Source organism: Hydractinia symbiolongicarpus, chromosome 9 (assembly GCF_029227915.1).
Source record: "Hydractinia symbiolongicarpus strain clone_291-10 chromosome 9, HSymV2.1, whole genome shotgun sequence".
Classification (NCBI taxonomy): domain Eukaryota; kingdom Metazoa; phylum Cnidaria; class Hydrozoa; order Anthoathecata; family Hydractiniidae; genus Hydractinia; species Hydractinia symbiolongicarpus.
In genome coordinates this window covers 3,666,996-3,681,289 of record NC_079883.1, presented here as the reverse complement: position 1 = coordinate 3,681,289, position 14,294 = coordinate 3,666,996, and the positions used below count along the sequence as shown (strand labels likewise).

The window sequence follows — 14,294 nt, the reverse complement described above, 5'->3', positions numbered from 1 at the left end:
AATGCACTGGAAACGAGGTTGTTGCGGCAACATCAAAATCAAGTTAAATAATAATTTTTCCTGTCAAAAAACTACATTAGTAGCTACATATACAATTTCGACAGGAGACAGTTAGCTGAACAAATTGCCTTAGGGGATTATTTTTTTGTTTTTTAGTCCTTTTTTAGTTTAAAAACAATTCAATACGCGGGGTGCATTGAAAATTGAAGAATGAGTAGTATCTCCGTGTCATTTTTCTTTTCATTTGACTTTATATGAACCCTTTTCTCTTTCTTGCTATTCATTGAAACGTGAAATGAAAAAAATTCTTTAACGGATCGAATAACATCTCAAAGTTTTTTGCACTCACAGCCATAAACATTACTGATAAAGAAACTCATTACTATTTTAACACATTCAGCATAGAGAAACCAGGTTTTTTTATTAAAAACAGCATCAGATTTCAAAGAGCGTAAAAACAAGCTGTCTCCGCAAAAAAAGTGATTGATTGATAAACTATGGAAGAAAGAAGTTTAGCAGCTGGAGAAAAAAGAATAAAATTTAAATGCAAGCGAATTGGAAGTATCAGTGAATTGTTAAGCGTTGGCGAACACAGTAGAAAACAATATCATTGTGTAGCTGAACAGCTTTCAGGTTCTGAAACATTTATGTTTTTATTCTGCTGCTCCTGATGATCTCTCTTTTTAACTAAGACTGTTTCGAAGAATAAAACCTTCCTTTTGGAATCGCATTAGATAGAAAACTAACCACCAGTATTGCCTATCGTGGGCGCAAATGTAATTTGAAAAGATTAATCATGGTCACAGCATGCAAAACAAGTACAGGAAATATTTACAAAAAATTATTACACGCGATTAACAGATAAACAATACAACACGACATGCATGATTAACAGTTGAGTTGCGGCGTGACGTATTGTTTTGATTTTGCATCGAGAACAATAGACATGTGGACAGGCAAAAAAAAAATATTAACAACAACGATCAAAAATATCAAGTGAAAAAAGACACTGAGGCTTAAATTGGTAAATTCCGCTCTTAAACAGAAAAGATAATAATTTAGAAGAAATAATTCCGTCCCATTTTCAATCTTATGTTACTGAAAATCTATAAATTATCGTGAATAGCCACTTTCGCTTATGTGATTCTTCTTTTCTTGCCTGTCAGGATGCGCGCGCATATAAGGAACTTTGTATAAGCATTCGCAACTCATATGCGGCGCAACAAGAACAGTACCCCAATGTACAATAGTAACGCCACACATGGGACGACACGATCCCAACAAGTATCACAATACGTTATAATCTTTCTAAATCCTAATTTGGCCATTTCCCTCAAAATGCGTTAACAGGCGTCTGGTGTTGTTAGATGAAAAAAGTTGACGATTTGTTTTTTAAAAGATGTCAGTATATTTAGGGGGAGGGGGAGTCTGTTAGCTCCAATTTTACACTGTTTAAGTGAGTCGTAAAAAAACTAATTTTTTTGGAATTTTTTTTCGTGACTACGGTGTACGCAGTGTTAAAGTTTGCAGAAAATAACACATTTAGAATGCTTACAATACCATAACGTGGCAATGATTCGACGAAAGTGTAAGAAGGTTGTATCAGTAAAAAAACTTCTTGGAAATGCATACTTTAAATAATTAACTCCCGCCAAATGAATTTAACGTAATTTTATGTTTGTGTGGTTTATTTCACTAATATGACCATTATGTAATGACTGATCGTGACCGCGTTAATAAGGAAAAAAACCCTCCTTGTTGGTTATTTCAAACAAAGGAGAGCAATCTTAAAAAGAATCTTTTCTTATTAAAATCAACTTCATTCTCAGGGAAATTTACCTTTTCGATAAATTTGATAACAACAACGACTCAGGGGCTAAGACACCCTGGGATGAAGAAAGATTGCAGTACTTATGTCAAAATAGAGTTATGCAAAATAGACAGAGTTACCTTTGTTCCAAGGCAGATTTAAATCTCCTATGTTGCAGGAAAACTTCATTCTAAAATAAATTTTATTTCCGCTTTAATGTTTTCTTTTTAGAAGCATTATTAGAGCAGGAAAAATACGGCTTATCACCGGTGATCCCAGCAGATGGGAAAGTAGCAGGTAATGGAGCGAGTAAAGTAATGCTAAATGGAGTTATCTATACACTGGTAACAAAATCAGGAAGGTATGCAGGAGAAATGGATGTATTGAACTCTATGTGTTTGATAAGCGAATTCGACACTGAATCATGGAGTTGCGTGTATTACTCAGAGCATGACAATATTCGACCAACCAGTGATTCCCCTATGCATTGGTGCGTGCTAAATTTGTTACCGAGTAAAACGTTGGCGGAAAGTCCAACAGCAGCTCTTCATGGCCACGCATTGGCGACAGCTGAAGAGGCAGTGAAATATAACTTTCCGTTTTCCAGAGAAACCTTGTTTTCGACCCCTGAGGATACTGAAGTAATGATTGAAATGCTGAAGGAATACACATATCCGAGTCATAAAGTTTTTATTAGACTTAATCACGGTTATTATATACTGGGACAAGATGTTATAGATTGTCGAAATGTTTTGCATTCAGAAATAATCAAAAAATGTGAATCTTACCTATCATAATCATTCTCGTCCCCAAAGCTTTTTGTAATAAAGACTTAAAAGTTCTATGGAGTAGAATTGTATCGTATAACCTTACTTCTCTTAGATATTGTTATAAATTCTATTATATTCTTTTATTACGGCAAAAATGAAAAAAAATCATATTTTTTAACACAGGAAAGTCATATGTCTTGGCACGTGATAAGCCCTAGAATATAAAACCAAAAGACGACCGGATTTAAAAAATAATTCTGAGTTTGAAAAACTAAAAATTTAGAAGAAATCATATGGTCATAGGTCATTCTAATGAAATTAGAAAATTAATAAAATGACCGATGCAAGACGTTATGTATATTTGATGTCTTTTTTAAGTACTATACATATACTGGAAAAAGACTAAAATTCGATTTTTAATTCAAGTATTTTCTAGTTTTTCCAGTATTATCACTACGTTATCTTTGGTTTATTTAAAAAAATGCACAAGTTTTTTAATGTAAAAATGTTGCTTGCATACGGTAATGCACGGATCTGTTACTAAAACAATGTCTTCCATCGTAAACGATAACTTCCGTTATATTATTGTTCAATTTTATCCAAAATATGTAAAAACATATGATGAGATATAATTCGAGACTCCTTCTTAAAACTCCAGTTATCTAAGTTCACTGACAAAACAACAATACCTCTGTTGAATCACAAAGGAACTAAGTATACGAAAAGTATTTCTTAGCGGAGGTCGGACCTAGAGACTGCTTATGTAGCTGTTAAAAAAAGCCTACAACAGATACTCAACCATGATAGAATTTGTGCACCAGTTTCATTGGGACTAACTTTGAAATAAATTGTAGTCCAATACTAGGATGGGAGATGAATACTTCATATTACGTACATATAAATAATATTTTCTACAAATTTCAAGTTACATTGGGAGCCTTAAAAATTTTATCATTCGGTGAACATGTGTGGGACATTACAGATAAAAATGTAATTTCTCCCCAAAATTTTTTCGCGAATTTTATTCAAAATAATTTTAAGAAAGTTTTAAAGAACATTAATTCGCAAAAGATGATGTTAACAAAAAAAAGATCAGCAGGAATGGTCTATTTTAATTTTATGCTTTGACAATCCTTGGTAATCCTTGAAATGTTAAATTTTGCAGTGTTAAATTTTGCAGTGTTAAATTTTGGAGTGTTAAATTTTGGTAACTTGCGAAAGTTATTGCTCGCTAAATTTCCTAATGACATCGATTTGCGAATGTTTGTTCGCAAAATACAAAAATTTCGCGAATTTTCTCATTTAAGATCGTTTCTGGCTTAAAAGTATTTAAAAATTCATTGTGACGCATTTCCCAAAACAACACACTACCAATGTGCACACCCACACGTCAAAAATATTAAACCAGTTTATAATAATTTCCAGCTTCTATCGGAATAACAATAACAAAATATATATTTTTTAATATGTAGAAAATTCAAAAATAAACAATAAATTACATGCGCACACAAAGTTTAATAAATAACACATGTAAACAAACAAAAACGTTAACAAAGTCATTCTGAAGGCCGTACACTGGATTGTTTTGTTCAACATTGATTAACATCCAATCATGTTGCCTTGGATAACCGTTTACAGTTCCTTTACTATGTTAAAAAATACTCCAAAGTTGCATAAGACACCTTAAGACACCTACAAGCATTTCTTGCCTGCACTAGCTTTTTTCTTGCTTCTTCTTCAGTTATTACTTTTAAGTCGGATACCATATGCCATGTGAATCTCAAGCACCGGTATACAGCGAGAAAAAGTAAACATACAGCAAAAAGACAGGGTAGAAAAGCAAGGAACGTTTATTATTTAGTTCTTCTGGTACGAGCAGTGAACCAGCACTATATGATGCCCACACAACACCGAGAATCTAAAAAAAGAACGATGTTTAGAAACATTGAAAAGACTTGTATACATTTTAAACAATTAAAACCACAACATATTGTTGATTATTACTTTCATTGTAAACAAAATGATTAAAAAAGGATTTTCGACATATATTATTTTAATATGTTAGTCTATTTGCGATTTATTAAAATGTACCTAAACGCCTTCTCATGACTGTAATTCATGTTTTTTATACAATATACATATACCCAAAATCTAACTAGGCTTGTCATTATTTTTAATTCTCTATTGTTCTAAAAAACAGATCTGTTGTTTTTTAATTGGAAATGCTAGCCTGATATTCTTAAATCAACATTCTTATGGAAAAGCATGCATGGCAAAATCAAGGTGTAACTTTGGTGATGAAATAGAAGACTACAATGACGAGTATGGTTTAAAATCTTGAGATGCTAAAAACATTAAAAAACCATAGAATTCTTGTATTTTATAACATAAATTATTGCCATATTTCATTCATATTGCGACATTTGCAGTTAATGTAAGAGCCTTTCATTTTGCAAACATTTAAAGATAATTAACTCCTATATGTACGGAGGTGTGGCACCCGAGGGCCAAAATATGCTGATATCAGCAGCAAATATTTGAAAATCATAAGGCAGAACCACATTTTTTCAAAATTACCCAGAGTTCCTCAACGTTGTCCGTCACTTTGGCTAGCGCTGAAACTTGTGACTAAGACGGGGTTGGAAGCTCAGGGATCGTGGCTTGAAACTGAAGGCATGCAAAGAAATGCCATGAGTAGTGCAAGGGAAAGAAGAGGAATTCTTAAGTAATTTTTTTTCATTGGATTTACAGAATTTGAGGTACCCCACAATGAGAATTAAAGAACAGAAACGCCTTTCCGATGTCTGATGATGAGGGATGGTCACATCTGGATAATATTTATTTTGTGATTTTAAGCTACCTCTAGCCAGTACCATGCCAGCACTCCAGGGCACATTTGTTATTAAATAAATAAGTGATAAAGTTCAAGAGCTAAATATATTACTTTAATGTAGCTAGCTGCACAAAAGATTTTTCAAAGCATTCTGTCATTTTATATAAAAATAGCTAGGTAGTTATTTGGACCTCCCATAGCAGTGAACATTCAAGACTTGAGTATATAGCTAGTTAGGTATGCAAGACATTGCATGTTGGTAAACATGTTTCCACGACAAACTGAAACCTATATTTCATAAATAAATTATGTAGATTTTCAGTTTTCTTTTATGAAATAACAAAATTTGGGAAAGTATAGCCAGAAGTAATATTCGCTTGAAGTGGGAAGACCTAAAGTCTTTATGTTAAGACTTAGTAAAGTGTAAACCGTTTCACAAGGAGGACACTTAGTGTAATGTGTTACAAATCCAGTGGAGCACTTGTAGCATTAAGAATATCTTTTTCATAAACCAACATTCACGGGACTTATGATAAAGATAAGCCTATTGTTACTTCTGCAAAGCAAATACAGTTGTTTAGCATTTTTCATTTTGCATAAAAAGTTCCTGTGGATATTCAAAAATTAATTGTGAGTGGCAGCAGACTGGGCGATTAGTGCAAAGTAAACGTGTTGCAGATCCAGGTGGACAAAAAAATAACTTTCTAACCACTTTGTATTTATACGGCATAAAATTTAGATTATGTATTTAGCACTGTGCTTCAGAAGCACATTTCCACTTTCTCTGAGCTGGATAAGGCATTTGGTCCTAAACCTGGGACACATTTTATCTGTTTGAATTATTTTTAATCCTGAGAATCACTTAGAATGTTATCTGTACACATGGCTTGTCAAAACTGATATGCTGTCAAAAAAGTTTATCGGCGTCTCAAAAAATGGCCAAAATTAAGAACTCAGAAACTATAATAGTAGTAAAAAAAATTTTTGGGTTCATTTCATCAAACTGGTCTAAAAACATGTAATACTAAGTTTCAAGTCATTATTTCAATTTTTACTGAAGTAATAGGACTTTTACTTAGTATAGTTTTAGCATAGTTTTTCATACCGCTGACACCAAAATGACTGCAGGGACTAATCGGTTTGAAATTATTTATAATATTTTAATAACAAACTTTTTCTCTTGATGTGTTTTTATTTTCCTGCAAAAGTTCTTGCATAGCTTATGTATTAACATTAGGATAAGAACGAAAAAGTTACAGTGAGACACCGGTTTTAAAGCTTGAAAATTTCCAGCGAGAAATTTGAAAACTAATGAATGACAAAATCGTAAAAGTTTATCTTCAAATTTTTAATTTTTGTTAATGTAAAAGTAATCCACATGAAAAAAGTTTCTGATGCTTTTTATGAAGAAATCTTCCATATTAGCCATATGGGGTAACTTGATGAACAATGCATTTTCCTGCAGGTGTTCTAAAATATGTGCAGCTAGTACAATCTTAAAAAATGTGATGTAATTTTCTTCTTTAAGTTTTGACTTTTAACCCAGCTAAAAAGCCCACCCTTGTCCTTTCATGCTTAGTCTAGCTAGCTATAGCGAAAAAGTTTAATAATCAAACTTGACCTATTTTACTGAGTATTAAGTAATAAATGCTAGTTTAATCCTAAATGTAACTATAGTAGCTAAGCTACCTGTAAGAACAACATCAAACAACATCGAGGTTGTTCTCTTTTGTATACAAACCCATTGTTATTTTTGTAATAAGTACCAAATTTTATGTGTTCATTTCGTGCGCTTATGAGTGTAACCAAAGTGCCCTGTACGTAAGTCCTAAAAATTTATGTCATTGGCTCACTCTTTATGAATGACGCCACATAACAAAGGAAAACCATGCTTTGCTATTTCCCGTAACCTATACCGAGATTTGGTTGTTATATATATCAGAATTAATTGTCTTTAAATATATAATCTTTGGCAGAAACCACCATAAATATGGCAAAAATTTTTTCCGCATTAATTTTTTCTGCAATACCTTATGGCCTTACCTTAAAAATGGCAGGAACGTAAGGTAGCTGGTGGAGTAATGGTAACGATAATCCTGTTACAATGAGTGGTAATAGTGAATAACCAATAACACCCAAACATTGAGAATATGATACCTAGAAAATGTAAATATACAAGATCAACTCCAACCCTGTATCTTCACACAAAGAAGGTAGAATTCCACCTCATATATGCTTTCTAGAGTCCAGGTAATAAAATGAAATAATATAAAACTCGAAGGCTACTGAGGTTATAAAAAAATCAAGTTGCTGCACCATCAGGAAGATGTTGTTCTTGTTCTTCTGTTTAATAAGTAGGGGGAAACATAAAGTCCAATTTTAATAGAAAAGCCTGTTTCAGACATGATAAAATCACGATCCTATCTTTACCAAATAAGTTATCAAAAAAAAAACCTATATTGTACTATCTAGGACGATATAGATCAAAAGTATTACCTCTCCACCTAGTGCACGAGTTAGACAAAATATTATAAAAGAACCACAAAACCAAATCGTAATAATCCATGAAACAACCTAAAATAAACAACAAGATGCCTATGACATATGAATGTTAAAAAATACAAGAAGAAATAACTTTATACAAGAAGAAATAACTTTATGCGAGATACATAATCTACATAAACAAAATCGCTTACTTTAAACTGTCCATATAAAGATAACAGCGAATAGCATAAAACAACAATCAGTGGTCCCCAAAAATCAGGATTTTCTTTGACAACTTTGCGTTCAAACCCTAACTGTGGCAATGGAAATAACACGCATCTGATTTTGTAGTATATATCTTTTAAGTCGATATCAAGCTCTTCCCTACAAGTAGAAAGTTACATACATCAAAACACATTCACGACTTAGTGGCAGAATTTGATGAAATTCAGAAGCAGAAACGATGAAAAATAAAATTTCCCACAATTTTTCACTCTAAGTGACACACTAGACAATAATTGCATTATAATGGGCAAAAATCGTCAGAAAAATTATTGAAACATTCACACATTTAATAATTCTTTCATAATAATCCTTCCATATGACTTTGACATCAACTACGTCACCATACGCAAAAAATTTAGATTTAGAAGTGGTAAAATCAGGTCAAGATTTTATTTAACTTTATTAGGATTTGCACTTTTTTCTTTTTCATTTTACCTGAGTTCATAAGAGATTTGGCTAATATACAGGTTCAGGATTTTTCAATACAAGAAGGTATTAAAATCATGCATGACATTAGTATGTTGCTGGCTAATTTTGCTACACTTCTGAAAAAAAAAACTTCGCATACCAAATATAGCATGGCATTCACCACCCTAATTTGCTTCAGGCCAAGAAAACCTACATAAATATTGTTGTTGATGTTTCCATTATTTTCCCATGCAAAGATTTAAAAAGTTATAACAAAACTAACATTACATTACCCAGTTGATTATCACTATAATTATAATAATCAGGGGATAACTGCAAATTAGGCTATGTAAAATGTCAATGTTTCTTCAATATCTTGTTTTAGCATTTTTTTGAAGACAGTAAAATAAGTCATAATCCAACCACTAAGGAATCTAAATTTTTCTTATCAAAGTTTTAAGGGGCAGTGACCATCAGCTGCCATGAAAAACGCTAAATGTGGGTGGGTGGAATTTTTGGAGTATATGTATGTTTTTTTGGGGCAGTTTGACGATTACTACAGGCTTATCGATAAAAACACACACCCACATGATAAATGGTGAGCACTAATCTTTGATAATCTCAGTTGTGCGAGTTATCCGGCAATACAAAAGTTTGAAGAAATTCGAAAAAGTAAAGTAAATAAAGTCCTTTGGCCGTGTACGTCACACAGGTGTTGCAATTTTGCCTTGGGGAACAAGCTTGGTGCACATTCCAGCAATGTTCATGGCAGAGATTTCAAGCCAGGTATCAAGAAGTTGTATGTCAAGATTTGTTAAGTAAACTTTGTGACTACTTGTGGAACAAACATTTATATGTAAATTAAATTACAGGAAGTTGAATGATGGCTAATAATAACACTAATGATGAATCATGAAAATCAGTACTTAAAATAATATTCCATCATTGTCAAAGATTATATTTTATTTTATCTTTACTTATTTAATACTGAATCTAAAGAAAGGAAAAACAGAAACTGTGCTATTTGGAACATCTAAAAGATTATCCCGTAAAAATACCAAAAATACAATCCAATTGGCAATTCAGGGTCAACCTATTCATCATTCCACGTCTTACATATATTTGGGAAACGAACTGGATTCGTCACTAACCCTGGTTGATAATTTCGAGAAGTCATATAAGAAAGCAGCCGGAAGATTGAACCTTCTTAGAAAAATGCGACCATTTCTGAGTTTTGAAGCTGCTTATAAAATCTATCAGATGGTAATTGAACCCATTTTGTTGTATAGTTCTCTTTTAAATTTAAAATTAACGATGACCCAACGAAAAAAGTTACAATCAATAGAAAATCGAGCCGGACAAATAGTTGGAGGAAAAAATACGATTGGGAGTATTGAAGGAAAGATGAAAGGACGGGCATGCGTTTTGGTAAAAAGCTGTCTGACGAGCACTGTCTGCGAAAATTTCAATAAGTATTTTGTTATCAACGAGTATTCAATTAACACACGGAATCGAAATATGTTAGTGAAATTACCACGTATAAAATTAGAGTTCGGAAAAAGATCCTTCAAATATCTTGGTGCAGCATTATACAATGACTTACCATTAAAAATACGTTGTTGCGATAACTTATTTCAGTTCAAAAAATTAGTTTATCAACATTTTATGTAAATATTCGCTTTTAAAATATGTTTTATATGTTTTTAGTAATTATTAAAGTAGCTTCTGTTTCTAACTTTTGCGCATTCTAGTTTCACATTTTTCTTTTTTCTCTTTTTCTTTTTTCTTGGTACGTACATGCGTTTTATATTAATTTCTTAGCTAACTCATGAGTGGTTATTTAGTAGATAATAGTTTTTGCTTATATTTTTCTTTCTTTTATATATTTTTACTGACAGGACACACGATGATAGCAGTAGTTCATTTTACTGAAGTGTAAAAAATCCTGTATAAATATTGTTTAATAATAATAATAATAATAAAAATTATTTTATAATTTTGAAACAAAATATGTTTGATGTTCAGAAATCAAAATTGCTTAGCTAGCTGAACTTTTTTTGGAACTGGGGAGGAGTTACTGGCGCAGCTATTATCCCATTCTTAGAATTAGGCAGATGATTTGGTTCTCATAGTAGAGTCGATGGAAGAATTAGTTGAAAAGTTTGAGAAGTGAAAAAAAGGATGCATGCAGCAAAGTCATGATTAGTAACATTGAAGCCAAGTGTGATCTTGTAATAGGAAAGTGGCCTTGTGGAGTTGGTAGTAACTCAATTTTTTTGTCAGATTTGTAAGCATTGGGTACATAAAAAAGCAGTGGTATTGGAGGAAGGTTAAGAGCTGACATTCAGTTTGTATGCAAGCATTGCAAATAGGCAAATAGGTTTATAGGCAATGAAGTATTTTCAGCTTTAATGATATACAACAGTGGCTCGTTAGAGATAGTTGAGAACTTCTGTTACTTAGGTGATATGTTGGGTAGTGAAGGGGCAATATCAGGAAATTCTTTGATTTAAATTCTTGTATTACTTAAGAGGGTAAGATGTGACCACACCGACTTTGTGCTTATTGGTTGATTGTAATTTCGGGGTTTGTTTTGTGGATTGGAATTTTGGGGATTTGCTCTGAGATTTGTTTGTGTCTAAGCTTTCATTTATGAGAAAATGAATTTGATATCTTTAAAGGCGAATCACCCTTTTCGAAAAAAAATTAACATATACATTTTTTTTATTAAAGTTCAGACGGAGTTATGCCTTTCCTGAAAATTTGAGGATATAAAACTTACTAGAAATGGCAATAATGGTACTCTTTTGTGCTTAATTGTAGGGGGGGTCAAATTGCACTTTTTCGAATTTTTCACCCGTAAAATCATTTTATAATGACCCTTCATTTTATTGAAATTTGAGAATGAGACCCACCTCCTCATTTTATTATCACCCCCCCCCCCCCATAATAAGTTTTTTGGATATCACAAAGCAGCATCTTTTCTTATAATCAAAACACAACTCTCTTTTGGAACAAATCTTAAATACTATTTACAGGTGAAAAATAACAAATATCAACAAAATGTCAGCACAGTTTATTCCTTAAACATGTCAAAAGCATTGTTATCTTTATTTTTAGTTGTTTCACTAGTGTTAGGTTATTTAGTGTTAGTTATGTTGTTTTTTCTAGCCGCCATATTTAACGATCTAGTTGATCTCTTTTTCCCGTCTAATAAGCGAGCCGTCACAAAATGTTCATGTGAAACTGTAGGTAAATTAACGGCCTTAACTTTAAATGAGCACTGAGATGGAGTTCGATAATATCATCATTATGACAGGCTCCGTACACGCCGTATTTTTGGCTTGTTTTTTCTTTGTAAAACATGGCATCAAAAATTGGAAAGAAATTTTATCCCAGGAGTTTCTATGGGAAAGACACAGAAGAAAAAAATAATTTTCTCTTTATATATTCTATTCGCCATTGTTTTTGGAGACCACAGACAAAATGAAACAGAAAGAAGAAATAATAATTATGATAATTAATGTTTATTACGCTCTGTTTTTTTAATAGCATGACCGAGATTATTGCATATTATAAGCAAAAAAACCCAACAGGGGAAAATGCACATTGTGATAGTTGAAGCATTATGGAGATTAAATTTAGAGCATAAAAGGGGAAAATCTTAAAACTTAGGTATTCTAATTGTCTAGATCTGATAATGTCTAGAGAGGCAAAGCTGTCTTCAGAAACAACAACAAGAAGAGGTCGTTGCTGCAAAGAAGTCTGATTTCAGTAAGTTAAAACATTTAAATAATAAAGAATAACACAGAAACTTCGATTGATTTATCTGATTTATCATGTTCGGAACTTTGTTGATACATTTATAAAATCATTAAGATGGAAACACAGCTACAGATGCTCTCCCTCATTCATTATTTTTTTTGGAATGGCATGAATCCAGCAACCATGTGATTTTGCCGTGAGTTTATTATCGCATGATTTGTGCAATGAAATGTAATGGCGGTTCTGTAGGCTAAGAGAAATTGTGGTGAGTTTGCTATTTCTAAGAAACATTTGAACGTGTTCTGGTTGTCAGTTTTCAATAAAATTCTTAGCACAATGTTTTCTCATGTATATCTTTCAATTTTTACTACACAATAGGTACCTCAAAAAAAGTTGCCTACAGGGTGATTACGCGCTTTTAAGGAAAGCTTAGTTAAGAAAAATAGGTCTGAACATGTCAGATTATTGCCGACGGGATTGTGTCATTATACTGGTTAGCTAAACAAATCATAGGCCAGTATTTAGTTAATGACCAAATGGTGTGTGCATGCTGTTTTTGTGACCAAACCTTCATAAATTCAAGACTGGATTTTTCAAGGAATTTTTTTCCATCTTCAATTCTTTAATGTTTTAGATATTGGTTAAACTTTGCCATTTAGTTACATTTTAATGCATTTTTGTGCATAAGTTTTGTTTAATTAAGATTTCTACTGTTACGATTTGACAGTGAAAAGGTCCCATGTTGGTGTTACACCAAAGAAGAGCATGGAAGGGAGAGCATCCCGTCTGCAACAAGAAGCTATTTCAGCTAGTGCTACTCACAATAATGGCTTGTCAAATGTCTCGTCGTCTGCATCTTCAACTTCCAACAACCAACTGATACCTTTATTTCCAAGTAGTGTAGTTACTAATTTACCATCAATTATATTTGACTTATTTTCTTTGCTTGAGATGTCGCTATCGTTATGTTGCATATTTCCTGATATTTCATCACTATTTTGCTCTGTTGGTATAAATGAAAAATTTCCCAATTCACTACCAGTCGAAGTGTCGTGAGAACTACTGAGAAACTCCTTTGGAGGGTCCATTTTTAACTTTTTAATCAGAGCAAATTAATATAGCTGTCACCAGCCTACGTGTCTGACATCTTGAAATCGCAGTGTTGTGATTATGTGTTCACACTCCCCTAGAAAAACTTATTTTAAGATATTTTATATTTTCCGTAAATTTTCTTCGCGTCCATTTTATTATGTATGACCAGGTACGCACGCCACTCAAAAAAATTCGCGATTTTTAGCCTTTTTGAGGAACTGCTCGCAAAACTTTTAAAAATGACAATTCGCGAAATTTTATTTAGTAAAAACTCTCTAAATTAGCAAAAGATTACCCTCGAATGTTTACCCACTAAAACTGCTGGTCTCAAAAGCCTTTAAATAATCACTGGATTTATCTTGCAACTGAAAATTGCACGGGAAAATACAGAACACAAAAAGAAATTTTTTATTACTTAAGACGCGATAAAGTAAAATTAAAACGATAAAATATCCATCCTCTGTTAGACACTTAGTTCTCAAACATAAACTCTTGCGAAAGTTTATGCTGCGAAAAATATCTAATTTTAGATTTTGGGAAGTTTTTCTTGCGCAAATTTTTTATTTGTATATTCACGAAAGTCTATCCAAAAAATTCGCGAGTTTTTTGTACGGATGGCCCCTATGACTCACTTCCCACCGCCACCGCTATGTGAATTATTTTATCACCATCCGTCGTTAACATGAAGTATATGGTAACGGAAGTTGTTGGAGAGAAACTTTATATCCTGCTTGTCCTTGACTACTACGACATGAACTGCCACATGAAGGCACTGTATTTTAGGTAGGTTAACAACCCTATAATCTTAATTCCTAAGAAAAAGAACTAGAGATGGTGGCCATAGCCA

At 32.6% G+C, this 14,294-nt stretch overlaps 2 protein-coding genes across 2 annotated transcripts; one reads left to right on the top strand and one right to left on the bottom strand.

Moving 5' to 3' along the window:
- Positions 1-431: 431 nt before the first annotated feature.
- On the top strand, positions 432-3,171 carry LOC130657242 (uncharacterized). Its single transcript, XM_057460219.1, has 2 exons — positions 432-633; positions 2,042-3,171. The coding sequence occupies exons 1-2, from the start codon at positions 498-500 to the stop codon at positions 2,605-2,607; spliced, it is 702 nt and encodes a 233-aa protein (XP_057316202.1). The 5' UTR covers positions 432-497; the 3' UTR covers positions 2,608-3,171.
- A 296-nt stretch (positions 3,172-3,467) lies between these two features.
- Positions 3,468-13,635, bottom strand: LOC130657241 (protein YIPF4-like). The gene is made up of 5 exons (XM_057460218.1): positions 13,178-13,635; positions 8,110-8,281; positions 7,910-7,987; positions 7,457-7,570; positions 3,468-4,498 (listed from the first exon to the last, which is right to left on the bottom strand). Exons 1-5 carry the CDS (start codon positions 13,441-13,443, stop codon positions 4,361-4,363), a joined length of 768 nt encoding a protein of 255 aa, XP_057316201.1. The 5' UTR covers positions 13,444-13,635; the 3' UTR covers positions 3,468-4,360.
- Between the last annotated feature and the right edge of the window lie 659 nt (positions 13,636-14,294).